At 43.9% G+C, this 21,967-nt stretch overlaps 1 protein-coding gene across 14 annotated transcripts in view; it reads right to left on the minus strand.

Annotated features, from left to right (window-relative positions):
• The window catches only part of PXK (PX domain containing serine/threonine kinase like), a gene marked incomplete at both ends in the record, with an annotated part of 75,351 nt that overhangs the window by 9,127 nt on the left and 44,257 nt on the right, over positions 1-21,967 (minus strand). For 6 of the 14 annotated variants that reach the window (XM_079712907.1, XM_079712916.1, XM_079712915.1 and 3 more), the window contains 13 exons: positions 1,863-1,922; positions 4,852-4,921; positions 5,365-5,451; positions 5,983-6,060; positions 10,751-10,799; positions 13,479-13,557; positions 14,821-14,938; positions 15,370-15,531; positions 15,997-16,098; positions 17,094-17,198; positions 20,156-20,230; positions 20,948-21,021; positions 21,530-21,607. In XM_079712907.1, coding sequence (XP_079569033.1) covers positions 1,863-1,922; positions 4,852-4,921; positions 5,365-5,451; positions 5,983-6,060; positions 10,751-10,799; positions 13,479-13,557; positions 14,821-14,938; positions 15,370-15,531; positions 15,997-16,098; positions 17,094-17,198; positions 20,156-20,230; positions 20,948-21,021; positions 21,530-21,607 — 1,137 coding nt within the window. Of the gene's footprint in view, positions 1-1,862; positions 1,926-4,851; positions 4,922-5,364; positions 5,452-5,982; positions 6,061-10,750; positions 10,800-13,478; positions 13,558-14,820; positions 14,939-15,369; positions 15,532-15,996; positions 16,099-17,093; positions 17,199-20,155; positions 20,231-20,947; positions 21,022-21,529; positions 21,608-21,967 lie in introns of all 14 variants that reach the window. The other 8 variants (XM_079712906.1, XM_079712914.1, XM_079712913.1 and 5 more) reach the window with 2 other exon arrangements.

Consider the following 21,967-nt stretch of genomic DNA (forward strand, 5'->3'; position numbering starts at 1 on the left):
CTCTGGGGCTGAATCAATAATTTTATCAATAAAACATTAAAGGACATAAAGGAAAAGAGGGAGGCAGTACTTGCTGGGAACCTTCCACTTCTGCCAGGCATCGTGCTTGTGGCCTCACATATGTTTCCCTCTGAAACTTTACAACTCCCCTTCAGGATAGGGAACTATCCACCCAACTGCTCCCTCTCGCCTCAGATGAAGTTTTTTCCAACCTTGAGTCCAATTACAAAAGATTCCTCTTTTTCTTCTTTTTCTAAAAGTTACCTCATGTCATGCAAACCTGCTACTGTATGAGAATCCTCCCACTGAGAACTCAGGTCAATTAGAGGATTCATCAAAAATAATCCATATAGACTGAATTCTCCAAGGTGTTTAAAAATGAGCACTGGCAGGTAACTTCCCACATCCAATGCACACAGCAAAGTGCTCTGAGCTACCGGATAGACACCTCATTTGTTAAAGGAGGCTTCATGGATTCTCACTATTAATTCTCTCCAGTTTCCTTAATATGTCTAAGTGGTGTGAAATTAATATCCTATCTTCTAGAAAATGCCTCAGCGTGATCTGGGCAGTGGCTCCCCCGAAATTTCTGATCAGCTTATACAGGTCACCTCTACACAAGACAGAGAAGTCTATTTTCTATATTGATCAATATTTGGAAGCTTTCTTGTAAAATCTGCTGACAAAGTCAGACAGGAAATAGAATATTATCCCTCATCAGCCAGGTACTTTGCTATTAAAATAGGCCCTGGGCCCAGAACACTCGACAGCAAACTACCAGTAACCAGGCTCAGCCAGCAAGGAGAGACACCCACCAGACAGATGCGAGGCCTTCAAACCAGTCCCCTTACATTTGACTGTTATTTTGGGGGGTTTTTGGGGAAGGTCAGTTAGAAGCATTTGAGGGCTGTCGGGTAGTGCTCTTGGTAGCTCCTGGGCACCACTTTAAGCCTTAATGAATATGGTGTCATCAACTCATAAATCAACCCCAGCCCATGACTCTCCCTCCAGACAGCTGCAGCAGCTCTTCCAAGCACAGCCAGCCGACAAGCTCTGAGTGGCAGAACCGACTTCTCTGACATCCAGAACATCTGGTTCAGTTAAGAAGTGAAAGGAGATAGTAGTGCCCCAGTGTGTTTTTTATGAGGCTTGCAAAATGGTTAGGAGAGAGCTATTAGTTCAAAAAAGAAAGAAGAAAGATAGCATTATGAGGCCACTCCACAGAATTAGAGATAATTTTTATAAGTATTCCCTGAAATAAACTTTTTACATTTTTCAAACAGAACTCCCAGTATCTATCTGATTTAAGTCACAAAGGCAAAACAAAGGCTAGCTAGCCACAGAAAAATATTCAGGTGATGAAATGCAGAGCAGAATAAAGCACAAATAGTTATCAGGAAATCAGAAGCTCGGCGGGTAGTTCACTCCCATAGCCAGGCATTTCACCAGTTGTGCTCTGTGACAAAGCCGACACTGTGACTGGGCTCCCTGAGGAGAGAGCCCTGGCAGGACCGGGCCCCTGGGCAGCAGCGCGATTGTTTTGTTCAGCTGAGTGCGTACCCAGACAGGCTGTGATCTGAGGAGCCTGCGTGAGGCTTTTCAGCAGAGAGAGCGAGCTGGAGGTGGGGGCACTGAGCAGCCCTGAGGCCGACCATCCCGCTCCCCGTGAAATCCGACTTTAGAGACCTGGACCCTTGTCTCTCCCAAGTGACACTGCTAATCTGCACTCCCACTGGTTTCTCTGGAGGAGGCTGGTCCCCTCTGACCCCTGAAATGTTTGGGCCAAGGTGAGAAGAGAAAGCCCCACCCTCCTCTCGGGCTGGTGCAGAAGGGAAGGCAGGTTACTCCGCCTCCTCACTAACCTGCTATGGAGGGTGGAGTCGGCGATGACGGGGATGTGAGAGGTGAGCTGGCCCCAGATCCTGCTAAGAGAAAACACAGAGAGACCCTCATGGGGACCAAAGGAAGACATCTGGAGCTTGGCCGGAGCCGGCACCCACCACTGTCTGAGATTCTGCACTTGGCTGAGTGTGTGAGCCTTGTGGGAAAAAGCGAGGTGGGGCAGAGAATTCAGGGACGGGACCCCTGACCACAGGCGTCCAACCCGCTTCCTTCCCCGGGCCTCGTTGCCTCCCACTGCTCCCCACAGCCTGCCTGGTTTGCAACCAGCTTTGTGCAATCCAATGGCTTATGCAACTGGCTGCAGTGTCTCTTCCTGACCCAAGCCCTGTCCTTGGGTAATGAAGGACAAATGACAGTGCCACAGCAGTAGAGGTGACAGAGAGGTGCAGAGCAACCTGGTGGAGGCCTCTCCAAAAGAAGCGAGAGTTCCCCACCACATCCACCCAGGAATACTCTCTGGAGGAGTTCCATTTTACCAGCAGGCATATTCAATGGATTAGGATCCGCCTACTCAGTGTGTGGATTTCCCAGGCCTTTTCTTACCTGAAATTCAGTAAATACCATGATTTACATTTAAATAATGTGCATATTCCCATACGTTGCATGTTTTTTCTGGACCTAGTAACCTTTTTATATTTCAAATATTGCCAAATTCCCAGCATCTCCTCCATTGCTCAGAAATCCCCAGAATACGTCCTCCTGGCTTGACATGGAAGTAGCTCAATGAGCAGATGGAAGCTCCCACATGAGCCCCCTCCCTCACATGGCAGTCCTATCAAGGGATTACTAAAGCTCCTGGAGGGCTGAGGCCATGCCCCCTGAGAAGCCACTAGCTGTCCTGGGGCAGCCTCCCACTACCTCCCGCACACCCACAGGACGTGGGGGGCACAGCACGGACACTGAGCATGAGGAGAAATGTCCTAATGAAGCCACACCTCCCTCCAGCTGAATACCCTTCCACCATCTGCAATATCCTCTCGCCTCCCTGTAAAAGGGAGAGGCGTTTCACTGAAAAAGATGGTGAAATTCAACCCATCCTGATATCATACTGCTTGTAGTGCTAACACAGATTTTAAGGGGAAGAAGGTTTGAATTTGGGATTCCAGTGGGGTCTGGAGATGATCTATATATTTCCATCAACTGCTACTTTGCTTTCCTAAACTCCCTGAGGTGGTGTCTGGGAGTCCTTGGCATCCCATCCAGCTGCATCTGGCAAAGAGCCTTGCAGGCAGGCAGGGCCTCAGGAAGGTGGAGTACACCAAGCCAGGCTTTCTCTGCTTTATAAAGAAGTAGATGGGGCTTCCCTGGTGGCACAGTGGTCGAGAGTCCGCCTGCCGATGCAGGGGACACGGGTTCGTGCCCTGGTCTGGGAAGATCCCACGTGCCGCGGAGCGGCTGGGCCCGTGAGCCATGGCCGCTGAGCCTGCGCGTCCGGAGCCTGTGCTCCGCAACGGGAGAGGCCACAACAGTGAGAGGCCCACGTACCACAAAAAAAAAAAAAAAAAAGAAGTAGATGCTGGACAGAGTGCCTGCCAGGGTGACAGGCTAGTTGGAGACATGAGTCTCAGCCTAGTGATGACAATGACTGGCCTATGTCCATCCCATCAACAATGGAGAAAACAGACCTCCAACTCTGAAATTACCCGCCGGCCACAACAGCCTCCAGCCCCTTCTCCTCTCCCAGCCTCCATCCCCAAGGAGCCTGCCTTGGTCCTCACAGGGACCTTCAGGGCCTGGAGCCTCCCCTCCTTCTCTTCCCTCCTAGCTCTTCCCTCCAGAGCCCGTCTCTGGGTTGGCTCCCCAAGCAGTGGTGCTGGCATGATTCCCACCCTCCCTCTGGAGTCTATAATCTTCTCCCATCCCAACTCTTCCAATTTCAGCTCTACTCACACTGCCTGCATTCTCTGGCTATGGCTAGACCAGCCTTCAGGTCTTGCGAACCCCTCACTTCTTCTCTTGCCCCTGGAAGATGTCTTCCTCACTGACTTCCCTGAGAAGACCTGAGAAGGCATGAGCTGTGAACACCCTCAATTTCCTCCCCTCCTTCCACTTTTAAACACCTCTACTCTTCACCTACCCCTCCTGGCTCCTGACACCAGGAAGGGATGGATGGGTTTCCTCCAAGGCTGAGACTGACGGCTGGGCTCTTGATGCTAACCCTTTGACCCCCAGCCCCCTCACTCCCCCCAACAATCACTCTCTCTTTTGCATCTTCAACTTCTCCGTCTCTACTTGGTCCTTATCCTGCCTGGAAGTATATGCAGCTATCCCTCAACCTAAAAAAACCATCCCCTTCCTTTGGCCCTCCAGGGCTAAACCAAACCTGCCCCTGTTAGGATGAAACCTTCCCTTCTGTATGTGGAACTCTACTTCACAGACCATAAGGCAGAAAAACTAGAAGGTCCCAAGGGATCACTTGATCTGATTTCCAAAGATGGGGACATTAGGGCCCAAAGCCAGCAGGGCTGGGCAAGGGGCATCCAGGAGTGACAGCAAGGATAACCAACTCATGACACTGCACTCTGTGCCATCTTGGCCCTCCTGGAATGTCGCTTTTTGCGATCCCCACACACTACAGAGGCCTTTCCTTGATGCAGGAGGGCATATCCTTCTGCCACGTGGGGACCAAGCAGAGGGCAGGATTTAGGGCCATTTCAGTTCCTATAGGCTCTGCTGATAAACAGGAGGCCTTGCATTGTAAGTTGGGTGGGTTTTTCTTCCAGGGCTGATGCTGCTGTCAGCGAGGAGGCTGGTTACCCAGTAAACTCTGAGGTGCCTTCTAGCACTTGAGTCCTGTGAGCCTCTGAATGCTGGGGCAATCCTTCCCTGGGGACAGAGTTCTTTTGTTCTCTGCAATGGTCACCACACTGCCCAGGAGAACCCAAGAACCCTTGACTCCTGGTCCTAACCTTTGGGACCTGGGCCCCATTATAACCTATAACCACTTACCTGAATTATTGGAGTTGCTGTATTTTGCTGAATGCTCTTCACTATTTTCAAGAGCAGATCGTTTTGACTTCTTTAAAAATAAAAAATAGAGGAGGAAAAGCAAAGAATAAACATACCAGAATAAAAACATTTTCCAGGCACAGTTAGACTAGCTACACACAAAGTCATATTTGGCCTCATAACTTAATACAGTGAAGAAGCCACAAGCCAAAACTAAAGGGAGAAATAAAACCAAGAATGCTGAGTTTACTCTCTCAGGCCAATCATTCCCCGCAATTACATTAAGGCCATAATCAGCCCAGCAAGCCAGGAAGCTCTATGGTCCATTTCTCTGCTGATATTATATGGCTTTTCTTTCAGAAGCTGCAAACCAGTCATCTGGAAACGGTTTTAGCTTTCATGGAGATAAAGCACAGAATCTGTCATTAACTAAATGGGCATCATTAACCTAGAACTTTCTTCACATGTAGTCAGGAATTCGCAAGAAAGAATTCAGAGAGACACCGGACTTACCTTTCGAGCTAAGATCTTCCTCTTTTTTCTTTCTTCTTCGGATCCATGGTGAGACTGAGCTCTCGTCAGTCTTCGATGCTGGTGGATCTTTAAGAGACCACAATTCACCACAACTGTAAGCATATCCTACACTAATGAAAATCTCTAACATGTTTTGCCAAATCAAATCATTTGGATGAAAAATCTGTCCTTGCTCAGCCTGTCTGCCTCCAAGCTTGGGTCTGGATGTCTGGGAGAAGAGTGTGCCAGCAGATGAAGACCTTTCTCTCTCCCCGAGTTCCTTCCTGCCTTTCTCTCTCTTACGGAAAATGAGTGTGGTCCCCAGTGCCTTTAGAGCATGGAGCGTGTGTGCCCCACCACCACCCAGTCTGTCCCAATCATAAAGGATGACTGATCTTTGTGGACATGTTTGTTTCCCCCACAGGCTGAGCTCCTTGAGGGTAGGACTGTGAAGTACTCGGCTGTCTCGCAGCATTGAACATGGAGCCTGGTCCAGAGCAAGTATGCAAGAACTGTTTATGGAATGAACACTCAGTTAAGTAAATCACTGTGATCACCACAGCAGAGGATGGGGACACTAAAAGATCAAAAGGCAATGAGGAACTATTAGCAATTTACCTGTTTCTGTTCTTCAATTAGCCTCTTTTCTATACATTCTTTGGCAATTCTCAATGCCTCTTTTAACTTTGTGGGGATCTGAAAGAAGACAAAGTACATAATCTATTGAGTAAAATAGATGGAGAGTCTCTCAAGTCCCAGTTTGAATAAAAAACAGTTGCTAGTCAAGGAAGAGGACACCTGGAATGAAATCAGTTACAAGCTGTCCACTTGACTCCTATCCTGGCCACTTTTGGTATCCCCAAACACACTCACCTCATTAGCATGTTTTAGCAATAAATATATAAAACTAACACATAAATAAGCATGATGTATGTTTCAAGTATTTCAAGTTATTCTCAAGGAACCCCAAATTACCAAAACAATCCTGAAAAAGAAGATGGAAACTGGAGGCCTCACGCTCCCTGATTTTAAAATGTATCACAAAGCTACAGAAAACAGTGTGATACTGGCAATAAAGACAGACACACAGACCAATGGAACAGAGAGCCCAGAAATTAACCCTCATGCCAAAAGCACACACTGAGAAAAGGACAGTTTCTTCAATAAATGTTGCTGGTAAAACTGGATATCTACATGCAAAAGAATGAAGCTGGACCCCTACCTTACACTGTATGCAAAAATTAACTCAAAATTGGATTAAAGACCTAAACCTAAGACCTAAAAACATAAAACTCTTAGAAGAAAACATAGGGAGAAAGCTTTGTGATAATGGATTTGGCAATAATTTCTTGGACAGGACACCAAAAGCACAGGCAACAAAAGCCAAAATAGACAAATGGGACTGCATCAAGCTTAAATCAAGCTTAAAACTTCTGAACATCAAAGGAAACTATCAACAGAGTGAAAAGGCAACCTACGGAATAGGAGAAAATAAATGGAAATCATACATCTGATAAGGGGTTAACATCCAGAATATGTAAAGAACTACAACTCAAAAACAAAAACATAAGTAATCAATTAAAAAATGGACTTGTCACCAAAAATGGATTATGACACAATAAACCTGAAAAAAGAAAATAAAGAGCAGAAAATCAAAGGAAAAAAATGGCAAAGGACCTAAACAGACACTTCTCCAATGAAGATACACAAATGGCCAACAAGCGTATGGAAAGATGATCAATATCTCCAATCATGAGAGAAATGCAAACCAAAACCACAATGAGATAACACCTCACATATTAGGATGGTAACTATCAAAAAAACAGAAAATAACAAATGTTGGTGAGGATGGAAAAAATTGTACACTAATGGTGGGAATGTAAAATGGCACAGCAGCTATGGAAAATAGTATAGAAGTTCCTCAAAAAAATCTAAAAATAGAATTACCAGTAGATGATCCAGCAATCCTACTTCTGGGTATATATCCAAAAGAACTGAAAGCAGGATATCAAAGCATGCCCCATGTTCACTGAAGAATTATTCACAATAGCCAAGGGATGGAAGAAACCCACATGTCCATCGATAGATGAATGGATAAATAAAATGTGGTATATATACACAGGGGAATATTATTCAGCCTTAAAAAGTAAAGAAATACTGTCACATGCTTATAACATGGATGAACCTTGAGGACATTACACTGGGTGAGATAAGCCTGTCACAAAAGGACAAATCCTGTACGATTCCGCTTATATGAGATATCTAAAAGGTAAAATGTGTTTGCCAAAGGGCTGCGGGTGGAAAAATTGGGAGTTGTACTTAAGATGGTTCTCGAGTTTCGGTTTGCAAGATGAAAAAGTTCCAAAGATCTTTTACACGACAATGTGAATACACTTCACACCACTGAGCTGTACACTTAAAAATGGCTAAGAGGATACATTTTACATGATGTTTTTATCATAATTAAAAACAAAAAAATATATAAAGCTTACTGGAACACACACACACAAATTCAAGTAATTATAATATTTTATAACTTCAGAGGGATTTTCTCTGTGAAAGACTTATTTCCTCCCTCCCTCCCTCCCTCCCTTCCTTTCTTTCTTAAGACTTATTTTCTGAATTTCACAAGATTAAGTTTTTTCTTACTGGAAGATGCTGTTAACAAAAGCTTAGTGTGGTTCTAAGCTTGTCATTTCTTAATTTATTAGTTTTTCAAACCACGAGGAGTTCAGGCCTAGAAAACAGACACCCAGACCATGTTCGACTTTTTGTCTCTGTTATTCTTTTAAAAATTTAAGTTTAGGGGACTTCACTGGTCTGCCTTCCAGTGCAGAGGACGCAGGTTCGATCCCTGGTCGGGGAACTACCATCCCACATGCTGCGGGGCAACTACTGAGCCCGCGTGCCTCAACTAGAGAGCCTGCATGCCACAAACTACAGAGCCCACGCGCTCTGGAACCTGTGTGCCACAACTAGAGAGAAGCCTGCACACCACAACGAAGAGCCTGCGCGCCACAACTAAGATCCGACGCAGCCAAAACCAAATAAATAAATAAAATGAATATTAAAAAAAAATTTAAGTTTAAAAAAGTTTTGAGTAGGTAATACACAGTGATATGGTTCAAAACTCAGAAGGCATAAAAAGGGTATATCCACAGTAAAAAACATCCGACCTAGTCCCCCACCATGGAGGCAACCGACATCACCAGTCTCTTGTGTATCTTTCCAGAAAGAAAACAGACATACAAGAGATTAACACTGGTTTTTAAGATCACAGTGTCTTTGCTGCAGGCTCTCTGGCTTGGAGGAAGAACAAGGGGTGATGATAACCCCTGGGCTGGACTACTAGGGTTGAGGAGAGCATATTTATTTACAAGGCTGAATGCGTTTCCTGAAGAGTTTCAGTAACAAAGACATGAATTGAAAAGTTTTTTTTTTTCCTACATCAGATCCAAAGAAGCTATTATTGTCTCAGAACTCCTCTAACTGGCAAAACAGGACAGAGGAAAGCTTCTCCCTTGCCTATAAATCTTCTGACCCCACCCTGTTTGGGGTTTTCTTTCTTTTTTCCCCCTGCTAAATGTAATTTCTTCGTAAGAGTTTTACAGGTTTGGGGGGAATAGAGAGAGGAGAAAGAGAAATACCCTTCATCTCACTACCCAAAACAATGCTAACAGTGAGCGCCCAGCCCTGAACTAGGCGTTCTCAGGGATCATCTCAGTTGTCCAGTGACAACAGACAAGTTTTACTCACCAATTCTACACAACGAGTAAACGTAGACCCAAAGAATAGGTCCTTGCCCATATATCAGTGGCTCTCAAATGAGAGTGATTTTGCCCCCGTCCCCTCCCTAGGGGACAGTTGGCTGCATCTGGAAGCAGTTTTCACGGTCACACAGTTGTGGGGTGGAATGACAGTACTACTTGTATCTAGTGGGTACAGGCCAGGGGTGCTGCTCAACATCCCACAATGCACAGCAGAGCCCCGGCAACAAGGAACAGCTACCTGGCCCAAAGTGTCAAAGGTCAGGGCTGAGAAACCCTGCCTTAGATAAATGGCTGGTATCATGAAAGCAAAGCAAGGCATCAACCTGGTTTGGGGGAGTTCCAAAGCCCCTGCTCTTTTTTTTTTTTTTCCTTTTTTTAAATTGGGATATAGTTGTTTTTACAATGTTGGGTTAGTTTCTACTGTTTAGCGAAGTGGAGTTCCCTGTGCTGTACAGCAGGTTCTCATTAGTTATCTATCTTCTACATATTAGTGTATACATGTCAATCCCAATCTCCTAACTCATGCCACCCCGCTTCCTCCCTTGATGTCCATACGTTTGTTCCAAAGCCCCTGCTCTTTGCATAACACCACATAACACTGCCACTTCCCAGGATACTTCCTTCCAGTCCTTATTCTAGACAGAGGGTTTTTTTTTTTTTACACACTGTATTTTATATCCTGTTTTTTCCCCTTAGCCCAAATAATAATCATTTTCCAGGCTACTACAATCTTTATAAATTTTACTTTTATTAGATAAAACGCATTTAATCCAATACATGTACTTAAATTATTAAGCTATTCCCTCATTATAGGATATTTAGATTATTTGCAATTTTTCTTTATTAAAATAAAGAAGGCTGCTGGCCATTCCCGTTCCACAAGGATTAAGCTGCAACCCACTGCAATTGCCCCCCGAAGGTTCACCCTGGGGGGAATTCAGGGTGGAGAAAAACAGGAAGCATTCTGTGCTTTGGATATACAGGACCCTAGAGAGTTAAGATGCCTATCTAAGGAAAAATTCCAATGATCCCAAATTCTTGGCATCTTTCATACATAGAAAAACACTAAAATCATTAACTTCAGGTGTCTGTCTTCTGTGATTAGCAGTAATCTTTTTTTTTTTTTTTTTTTTTCCTCCTTTGCGGCATGTGGGCCTCTCACTGTCGTGGCCTCTCCCGTTGCGGAGCACAGGCTCCGGACGCGCAGGCTCAGCGGCCATGGCTCACGGGCCCAGCCGCTCCGCGGCATGTGGGATCCTCCCGGTCCGGGGCATGAACCCGTGTGCCCTGCATCGGCAGGTGAACTCTCAACCACTGCGCCACCAGGGAAGCCCTAGCAGTAATCTTTTTACGCTTGACTACATGTTTTTTTCCAGCAAAAAGTTCATATATATCCTGGCCCCTCCCCTGCCTCTTCGTAGTTCCTTAGAGCTATCTAAGAGGCTGTCTCCCGGCTACTGTCCTCAGTAAGGTCCCCAAATAAAAACGCTCTTAAGTGTGCATTCTTCCAGTCCACACTTATAAATACTGTACCTTCTTTTTTTGATTAAAAAAAGCGCTAACTTTCCAAGTACACATTCATGTCACAAACCAAGAAATGATATAATTTGCTTTACCTTAAACTGTGGCTTTTCGGAAGTAGTGAGCAGAACATCACTGAATAATCTGTAAAGAAAAGAAACAAACAAAAATATCTTTCTTAAACCAGGTGCACTCCCAGAACAGGATCAAAGCAGAATGAGACAGCTTTCGCCCATCAAGTCCCCCGCAACATCCCCCAGCCCCAGGCCAACCCACAATCTCGTGTTTATCAAACTCAAAGGAGTTTCCAGGCCACCCAAGGTGACCTCCAGAAACCCACCACTCCCCACCATCTCAGAGCTCTCCAGGGGGACTGGGTCAGCCGTGTAAGGGGGGTGATTTCCCCACTGAGGGGTGAGAGTCTTCTCATGCTACATAGTAAATTAACATTTTGAAAAGAAATTTGCACATTGTTTATTGTATTTATATTATTTTGCAAATAATATATGCAGTAGATATTTCTAAACAGAATAATTGGCTTTCCTTTTTTTTTTTTTTTTTTTGCCCCAGAGGAGGACAACATTTATTCTAGAGCTCAATATAATAAAGACATGAGAGTAAGTAAAAAGGGAATTGTTCTGATTGGAATCCAACGAGAAAATAATTTTCTTCTAAGAAAAGTAGTGTTTCTCATGCTCTCTTAAAAAGAAATAGCAGCTCTGGGAGAATATCAATTCTCTCTTCAAAAGTGTGTTTTTTGTTTTTATAAAGGGAGCTATTTATTATTTTTTTTAATAAATTTATTTTATTTATTTATTTTTTGCTGTGTTGGGTCTTCATTGCTGCGTGTGGGCTTTCTCTAGTTGTGGCAAGCAGGGGCTACTCTTTATTGAGGTGCGCGGGCTTCTCATTGCGGTGGCTTTTCTTGTTGCAGAGCACGGGCTCTAGGCTCACGGGCTTCAGTAGTTGTGGCACGCGGGCTCAGTAGTTGTGGCTCGCAGGCTCTAGAGCACAGGCTCAGCAGTCGTGGCACACAGGCCTAGTTGCTCCGCGGCATGAAGGATCTTCCCGGACCAGGGCTCGAACCCGTGTCCCCTGCATTGGCAGGCGGATTCTCAACCGCTGTGCCACCAGGGAGGCCCAAAAGTGTGTTATTAAAAACAATAGCATGAGGAATTCTGAACTGTTTTGGCTAAAACAGGTCAGAGAATTTAAATGGTTGTCTGGGCAGTGCCCAAAAGGCTCTAAGTAAGTCTTTCCTTGAACGGTCCCCCTTTTTAAAAAACAGGAACTACATCACAAGTAGACGTGACAGGGTTAACTTTTCCTCACAGCACTCCCTGGGTGGCCTGGAGGTGGAGACAGAACTCTCCCCTTCAAGGCCGAGGGTCCACTTATTTCCAGACAACACATTTTGAACTGAACAGAGTTCACACCTCTCCAAGTGCTGTCTCAAGGCTGAAGCCCACATGGTAGAAAGACTTAAGTGAAGAAAAATTATCTGGATTCACTTTAGAACTGGAAGACTGAGAGAAAAACGTAAGAGCTTTGGAGCAAGGGGTGCGACTACAAACCCAAGTAAATTAACGTGGATACAAGCTGTTCCCTAACTACAAATGCATATGTTCTAAAAGTGTGTGTGAAAATTGTTTTGTTTCCCTGACTAGATCTATTTTTCCTTGTTTACACTGTTATTAATGGTGGCTGGTTCAGGCGGCGAGGCACCAGTGTCAGTCAAACATTAGGAAGTCACATCCATGTGGCGGGGTCTTGGGCCGCTCTGTCCATCACAGCCTCCTCAGGGCCTAGGACGGCTTCGGAGCTGGAGTAGACTTTCCCTAACACAAGGAATCTGAAGTTATCACCGCCTCCTCTGACCTTGGGCTGTACGTACCTCAAGCTGTCCCGCTTTATTTCCCCATACAATTGTTTCCCAAATACATCTGTTTACAGAGCAGTGGGTAAGTCGCAAGGCACAGAGTATAAGCTGAATCAATAGGAAGCATAACTAACATTTAACAAGCTCTGCTTTAGTAACTGGCACTGTACTAGGAATCATCGCAATGAATCCTCCCAACAGCCCTCTGAGGTGGGGGCTATTATTGTCCCCATTTACAGATGAGGAAACTCAGCTTCCAGAGGTTAGGAAACCTGCCCAAGGTCACCCAGGTAGAAGTGGTAAGGCTGGGCCCACCCCCAGGTCTGTCTAACCTCAGAAACATGCTTCTTAACCACCCTGCTGCCTTTCCATGAAGGAACAGAAAACATACCTAAAGGAAAGGCCACAAAGCACTATTTCACCCACCTCACTTGACTATTCATAACGCTGTTTAAAGGAGAATGTCTCCTGAGCTCTACGCCCCAGCACAGTGCCTGGTACATGTCAGACGTTAGATACGTGTTACCCAGTGAGTAAATGAACAAACAAGTGCAGGGGAGGCCAGAGCCACGCTGCCCTCCTCCGAGAGGCCAGACCCTCCCCAGACAGCGGCTAGTGAAGCAGCCACAGCCGTGGGCCACGCGGTGCACTGAAACAGGGTGGCCCCCCTTCAGTACCTCCCAAGCGGGAAGTCCACATATACAACGCCAACATGGACAGGGAGAGACACACGTGAAGACGACACTGATGTGAAGAGAGAGCAGTCAGGCTATGGTGCAGAGAGGTCACAAGGAAAGGTCAGGACATCATGCGGCAAGTGACCGTCAGCAAGCAGGTCATGGTGACTCTGCGGGGACGCTGTTGAGTCTCTACCAGGACCAGACACTTGGGCTAGTGGTCCACACAGTTAGGAGGGTTACAGCCAAGGTGTGGGATTAACTTACGGCATCTGTAAGAGCCGGGAGACGGTGGGCATGCCATTTTTACAGGCTTCACAAGACAGCGTAGACTCCAACACGGCCACTTGAAATGAACAGATACACATTTTAGTTCCACAGAACATGCTGGCAAATCCACTTGGTGATGAAAAGTTTGACACCGCTTTGCAACAGCTGTCTGCGGGCTGATCAGGACAGTGTCAAAACTCTTCACGCACAGACAGATGGCATACGTGCCGGGGAGGGGGATGCTGGCAACACTGACACTACTGACGCCTCAAAAGAAATGGTTCAGGAACCACATGCTGACAGAAAGCTAAATATATTCCAGAGATAAGTGGAGGAGGGATTCAAGATATCATCCACAAATATGTTTGCTCTCTGAAGAGAGAAGTAAACACTACACAGAAGTAAACTTCTGAACTTGAGCGACATTTCTCTGCTTGCCTGCTTTTAGTCAAAACCATCACACGAAATGCCAACTGTTAGTATCGCACCATCCCACACCTTGGATGATGTAAACAAAAGCAGCCAGATTTTTCTACTTGCAGGTAACTGTTCAGTTTCAGCTGTTCTGTTCAAACTCAACCCAAAGAAGTCTCGGGGCCCATTCTCTGGAACCACCTCATTTGATACAAAACTAACACTGGTGGAGGGTTGCCCCGCATGCCTGGAGGGCACAGTGGTCCAAGACCTGCCCTGCCCTCCCCTCCCTCTGCTCTGGCAGTGAGTTCTGAGCTGGCTGTGGATGGGGATGAAAGGGTCCCCGGATGACTCTGCATCCGTCCCCACATCCCTTCTTCTTACAGGTGCCCACCCATCCCCGCACTCGCTTCAGCCCCCTGAGTAATGCTAGACGAGCTCCTGGATCCAAGGTGCCAGGTATCTGCATTCCTGTCTGCCTTTCCTAGGCCTGGGCTTGCCAGGCTCTCCTCTACCATGTGTCTAGCCTGTGGCTGTCCTCGCAGGTCTCTCTCCAGCCTTGGTCTGACTCCTGACACCAGCCTGAGTCCGTAAGACTGGCTGCAACTTTCCTGCTCCTGGCTCCTGCTTCTGTATCAGACTCAGTCTGGCCATACTTCTCTCTTCACATCCTGTTGCTTCCAAAATTCTAATGCATGTTATAAAATGTCCCCTGAGGTTTCAGATAGCCTGACAAATAGAAAAGCTATCTGAATTTTCAGGGAAATGCATTTAAGGAAGTCACTCAAATTACTTTTAGACGAGTAAGACTTTCTGGCTGTGGAACGTAGCAACTTCCTCTGGGTCTTCCCTGGACTCTGGAAAGAGGGTGAGTAGCTCTGCACATTACAAGGGCCCAGAAGGCCCCTCCACACCCCATACTGACCCACAGCCATAGACGGTGCAGGAGGGAAGGAGTCTACAGGCACTGAGTCTGGCGGTCGTCCGTAAGTCATTTCATACAGTAAGTGGCCAAAGCAGTGGACGTCCACACTCTCCAATGTCTGCAGAAGAAAAGACAGCAGCGGCATATTTGGCCTTTGCTTTGGCTTTGTGAATCCCAAGCCTCCTGCCCTGGGCTTCCACTAAGAAATATGGCCCGGGGGCAACCCCACTCACAACTGGTAGTGATGACCCAATTCCAAAGACTTTTGTAAAAGCTCACAAAACATTGCTCTGACCAAAGGTCTTGGTCCTACCCTTCATGGTATTCCAGTCACTGGTTCCATGCCCTCCTTGTCCCAGCTACCACCTCAACTAGCCTCTCGGAGAAACAGCAGTGCTGTGGGAGAACAGCGCCAACAGGCATGCCTACCCCAACTGTACCTGTCACTGCTTAGTGCATATCTCTTACAGTGGCAGATCATGCATCCTGCCATGGGGATAATTTATACCTAAATATAAACCTGCTGTTTCATGACTTTCAGCAACTTACATTGATTTTCCTGAATTGTGAGAAATAAGATCGGTAGAAGGAAGGAAGGCCCAACAAGGAATTCTCAAGGTCCAGCAGCCGGCAAGTGTCCCCTTCCAACATCACGTTGGAAGCATGAAGATGCCCATAAGGGAATCCCTTGTCATGGAGAAACTTTAGTACCTATTAAAAAATAGATAGAGGTCACATTCCCCCCCGCCCCAACTCGTTCAGATACAAGACAGGTTAAACTTTGCTTTTTCAGTCAATATATTTTGAAATAAAACCAAACCGGTCACTGGGGAGATTCCTAGAAAAAAAATTAAACAAGATAGCTGTGTTATCTTGGCACCAAGATGAAGATCAACCGAAAATAACACAAAAGTTGGTACTCACACAATAAAGTTCTTAAATCAGACACTAACTTAGGAATTTCCAACAGCTAAGCTTTTGGAACTTTGTTGATCTAAATTACTGCCTTAGTCTCAAATGTTTGCTTTTTGGGATACAATATGACAATGTCACCAGTTTATAAGCCATCAGACAACTTAAACTACTTTGGATATTGCCTGAGAACTTTCCCAAAAGAGTATGGTGAGGCTGGGTGAAATTCCAATGCAACTTAAACCAAAATTAAATAACTCTTACCTCTAATATTTGCCGCCCATATGTTTTTATTTGCTGAAGTTCAAGGCCTTGAATCTTCTTAGGGTTGCAGTACTTCCTTAGGAATGGGTCTTTTGGTTTTGCCTTTGGAAAGGAACAAAGAGCACATAAGAAGGCAGGAGACTGGTCGAATTCTACACACGGCCTCCCTGAACAGGCAGCACGCTAAGAGGCTGGGGGACACCAGATGAGTCCAGCTGGCAGGATGTGGGCTCTTAAATACAGCAGTCTGCACAGTTAATAGAAAGAGGCTGACCTGGGTTCCAGCCTTTCTCTAGTCCAGTGAAGATGCAGAAGTCTTGTATACTGTTAGAATTCTTCAGTATTGCTTTTTTTAACATACAGAAGTGTTAATTATAGTTATCATGTTGTATACTACATCTCTAGTACTTATTTATATTACTTATCTTACAGCTGTGAGTTTATACATTTTGACAGCCTTCTTCCACTTCCCCCTCACCGCCCCCCTCCCCACCTCTGGGGACCACAAATCTGATCTCTTTTTCTATGAGTTTGTAAAGCTTCTCAGTATATTTAAGAAAATTTTTTTTACAGCTTTATTGAGATAGTTCAACATTGCTTTGTTAAGTCAAAGTCATAAACTTTAAAATTGACCTAAGAGCAGCCTACAATGTAATGGATATAATCATGTAGTGTTCAACCTTCCCTCATGTGGAGAAAGGAATGCTCTTTAGCCAAACTGGGTAGTTTCTATTGCTAAGATAAAAATTAATTCCAGGGGCTTCCCTGGTGGCGCAGTGGTTGAGAGTCCGCCTGCCGATGCAGGGGACGCGGGTTCGTGCCCCTGTCCGGGAGGATCCCACATGCCGCGGAGCGGCTGGGCCCGTGAGCCATGGCCGCTGAGCCTGCGCGTCCGGAGCCTGTGCTCCGCAACTGGAGAGGCCACAACAGTGAGAGGCCCGCGTAATGCAAAAAAAAAAAAAAAAAATTAATTCCAAATAAAATTAAAATTAAATCCTCAGGGCCTAGCTTCTGGAAGCCTAGGGATCAAGCATTAATAACAGGTTCTTAAGGGACTTGAGAACTTCTTTATGACCATGAATTTGCACCACAAGTACCTTGTAGATCAGGTCCTTCAAAGTTCCTTTTTCATTAAACATTCTAATTAGCAATGCTGAGGATTCGTTAGCTGTGGCAAAGGTAACACGATAGATGTAAGGGTGCTGCCGAAACAAAAAAGAAATTCACATTTATCTGCATCAGCATCTACGCTCCTTTTAGATCCAGGATCTGGTTATGCAGAGTCAAGTACCAGGTGGATAGTTTAATTGCACATAAGTGCAGAATATTCCCGGAACACATGGCATTTTCAAGTTATTAGAGGTCAATCAGTAATTCATTTTTTAGATGAGAGAAGGAAGGTAAACTATAGTGACAATGGGTAAATGATGAGCTAAGCTCTCCAAGTGAAGGTGTCTGCTTTGGTACGAGTAGTCTCACAGTTCAGACAAAAGTGTGGTGCAAGAGAGAGAGAGTCTGCATTTTTGGAATGGTGGTTTTAATATTCTGCCTCTGTAAATTGGTAAGAAATACAGCCAAATCCTAGAACAGCCAAGTGGGAACCAGGATAAATGTGTCTTCACTCACAGCTTTGCCTAACATTCCACACTGCTGTTTAGTGACAAGCCTGGGAGTGTAACAGCCAGGAAAAAAGCAACAGCAGCCATCTTTCGGCATTATGGCCCTTTTTCAGGGCAGCTAGCATGAATCTTCCTGTCCCTCTACTGGAGTGTGCAATGGATGTCGACAAAGTGGGGTGGGGAGTAAGACAAATTATTTAATGACTGAAAGAAAAGTCCTCACATGACCTGGAGTTTTGGTTACATGGACCAATTGGCTTCAGGTATTACAGTGTCCATTAGCTCAAAGGAGTACCATGAGTATTTAAACCCTTGGGAGCTGGGCTGTGCAAGGACTTGATGAGCAGGGATTGAGTGGGTCGGGGGATGGAAGGGTGTGCCCAGGGAAATATAGTAAATTGATCATGAAGTTTCTCCTGATTATCACATCAAAGTGATTGCTGCTGATATTTTAATGGCTTTATTAAATATAATTCACATCCCATTATAAAGTGAACTCAATGGTTTTCAGTACACTCAGAACTGTGCAACTATCACACAATCTAATTTTAGAACATTTTCATCACCTCAAAATGAAACCCAATGAATACAATAAAAATCCTTGAGTCCATATTGATTTAAATAGACAAAGAAGAGAGAAGAGGAAGCTAGTCCTTACAGTAGAATGCCAACTAATAAATAGAAGAGGAATGATGGAATTAGAAAATCTCTGTGAATGCTAAAACTAGTAGATTTGATAAAAACAGTCTATTTATATAGTCTCAAAAAAATCTCCTTCAATTACTTATTAATTCTAGTTATTTATCTTATAAAAATAATTAAGGAAGGGTACAAATGTTTAGCCAAAATTGTTCACTATGGCTTTTTTTTTTTTAATAAGAGCAAAAAACTAGAAGTGATCCAAATGTCTAATAGATTAGCTGAGTGAACTGAGTTAGAGCCAAGGATAATTCTAACGCAGCCAGTAATAATGATATTATGCTATATTTATTCACAATAAAAGATGTTCATGGTATACCATTAACAACAACAAAAAATCAGGTTTTAAAACAATATCTATATCATTTTTCAAATATAATCATATAAAATTCTAGAAAAGTAACAACTGGACATTCTGGTTCATACTTCTGGTTGGTTGGAATTATGGGTAAGTTTTATTTTACTTTTGCTTTTCTGTGTTTTCTGAGTTTCTGTAATTAATATGCACCATCTTTTAATTTATTTATTTACTTTTGCTTGTTTGTTTGTTTGTTTTGGCCACGTCACATGGCATGCAGGATCTTAGTTCCCCCAACCAGGGACTGAACCCATACCCCCTGCAGCGGAAGTGCGGAGTCTTAACCACTGGACCGCCAGAGAAGTCCTGCACTATCTTCTTTTTAAAAAGCACATCCATTAAAAGAAATTTAGAATTGGGTGCTCACAGCCTGTGTGACACAACTAATCAAACTCAAAGACCACAGCATTTGTTTTTTGGCCAGGCATCACACCTCATTAAAAGCTTGGTTTTGCTAGCCTGACAAGACACTCTATCTTCAAGAATGAACTTGCCAGGACTTCCCTCGTGGCGCAGTGGTTAAGAATTCCCCCTGCCAATGCAGGGGACACAGGTTTGATGCCTGGTCTGGGAAGATCCCACATGCCACGGAGCAACTAAGCCCGTGCACCACAACTACTGAACCTGCACTCTAGAGCCCGTGAGCTGCAACTACTGAAGCCCGCACACCCTAGAGCCCGCATGCTGCAACTACTGAGCTCACGTGTTCCAACTACTGAAGCCCTCATGCCTAGAGCCCATGCTCCGCAACAAGAGAAGCCACCACAATGAGAAGCCCGCGCACTGCAATGAAGGGCAGACCCTGCTCGCCACAACTAGAGAAAGCCCGCGTGCAGCAATGAAGACCCAACACAGCCAAAAAAAAAAAAACTTTAAAAAAAAAAAAAAAGAAGGAACTTGCCAACCCAACTGGACAGGTCAGACTAATTGTGCTCATTCAAGGGTCCCACATCCTCATGCAAAAAACAGATAAAGAACATCAACACTAACTCAATTTTCTGGCCAGATTACTCTTTTCCTTAAAAATTTCTGCATATATTTTGAAATATACTCATGACATTCTTTCCACTGAAAGCCTTCGATTAGAATCCTTCATCCAGTTTACCTAAAACTGTATCAGTTCTGTTTTCTCAGGCTGGAAACAGCTCTTTCAATTCACTGATACAAACGTCCTTAACAAGAACAAGAGGCTCAGAGAAGTGGCTGCTTTCCTATTCTGGTATTTGCTTAAAACACAAAAACTACATTTACATTACCACATGTGTCATGGATTGTCTAGAGGTCATGAATGTCATTTAAATGGCCTCTGATCTATGGGAGTAGCCCTGAGCGCTCTCAGTCTGAAATGAAATCCACTGTACCTCTCCATTCTCAAGCCTAGACTATTTCCAGCTCTTCTGTCCATGGTCACTCATGAGAAAACATGAGAAAACACTGTGAATCTCTCATCAGCACCAAGAATAATAGAAGGACTTGTACTCACCAAACAGGATGGCAGAAGTTTGATTAGACACTGAAAATCTTTATCTGACAGATACTTGTCAGGACCAAGGTCAGCCTGCAAACATGGGAAGAAATATCAGGGTGCTGTCTTGGTCATCAAAAGAAAAACTCCTTTTAAGTCTTTCCTTTTTTCTTTTTTTCATGTTTCTTTCTTTTTTTTTTTGGCAGTGCCACATGGCTTGCGGGATCTTAGTTCCCCGACCAGAGATTGAGCCTGCGCCCCCTGCAATGGAAGCGCGAGAGTCCTAACCACTAACCAAAGAATTCTCGAGTCTTTCCCTTTTTTTAATCTGTCCAAATATATAACTGCAAACCAAAGATGAAAACCACATTAATTCTTGCTGTCTCACGGCCTTTCTGGAGAGATAGCATATAAACATACAAATACTAGGACTTAACTGTAATCTTACCTAATTCCATTAATCAAGTGTATCACTAGAACTCTCAAAGTGATAGATAAAACAAAGTATTACCCAAGTATTTTCTTTAAAACAAACTGCCAAACTGTCAACCCTAAAGAGGTTACAGAGAACTATTTTAAACTGTTTGTATTTTTTTCCAAATGTTTACTAGTTGATCAAATATAATCACATTGATACTACCAACTGCATAAAAAAGTGACTTAAAATGACTCTCCTTTGATGTGTGACTAAGGAGGCCTTTACATCACTCAGGAGCACAATACAATTTTGTAATTCTCTTGTCAATATCTGCTTTCATAAACCCATCTGAAGTCCTTGAAATGAGCCTGAAGCAAAAAAAGCTAGCTTACCCAGCTTAACACTAGCCGTTCCTTTGGCTGATTTTTAATCTTCATCAAGAAATATTTCTTCCTTATCCTCCAACCTGTCATAAAAGCAGAGATGTGTTTATAGCTACATGATTTTACACCGATATGTTCTGGTGACCAAGTAATTAATAAAAATTAATTTTGGAAATATTATTCATAGCTATACAGGCACCATTAAACAACTATTTGGTAATACTGACATGGTAAAAGCTGAACTAAAAAAAAAAAAAAAAGAAAAAAGAAATTACTCTACTCATGGAAAAGGGAAAACAGCACTTCAGTTTAGATTTAGTGAAAAAGATAAAACAAGAATGAATGATGGTTCTGACACTATTAGTTACTACCACCCAAATCTTCAGATGGAGCTTTAACCAAGATTCATTAAGTAATCAAAGTTAAGGACTGCATCCTAAAACTGTACGGAGGCAAAAAGAAAAAGAAATCACTTGCATTTCTTATGCCTTTCACCTGCATAAAAACTTTCTTGGGATACTTATAAGGAAGCATGACAAAGAACCCAGTTCTCTGATCTTTCTTAACAGAATGGGCATGCCAGTTTCTCACCTATGTCTTTCAATGGTTCCACCACCTCCCACTTTGGTTCTGATCGGAAGAACATGGAAACCTGTTGTAAGGCAATCTCTGCAAAGATATTTTAGAAACTCATTAGTCAAACATTATCAGGAAAGTGCCATACGCTTAAGATATTATTCTTGCAAATGAAATTCTTATGGTCTATGACCTTCTTGAAAAACTTAATTATAAAAAAATGAACACAGACTAAATAAAATGTGGGATTCTAGATTGGATCCTGGAATAGAATAAGATCATTAATGGAAAAGCTAGTGAAATCTGAATAAAACTATAGTTAATAGTAATGTACCAATGCTAATTCCTTAGTTTTGACAAATGTGCCATGCTTACATAAGATGTTAACATTAGGGGAAAATGGGTGAGGGGTATATGGAAACTCTGTACTATCACTGCCATTTTTTCTGTAAA

Source organism: Hyperoodon ampullatus (genome assembly GCF_949752795.1).
Source record: "Hyperoodon ampullatus genome assembly, chromosome: 10".
Classification (NCBI taxonomy): domain Eukaryota; kingdom Metazoa; phylum Chordata; class Mammalia; order Artiodactyla; family Ziphiidae; genus Hyperoodon; species Hyperoodon ampullatus.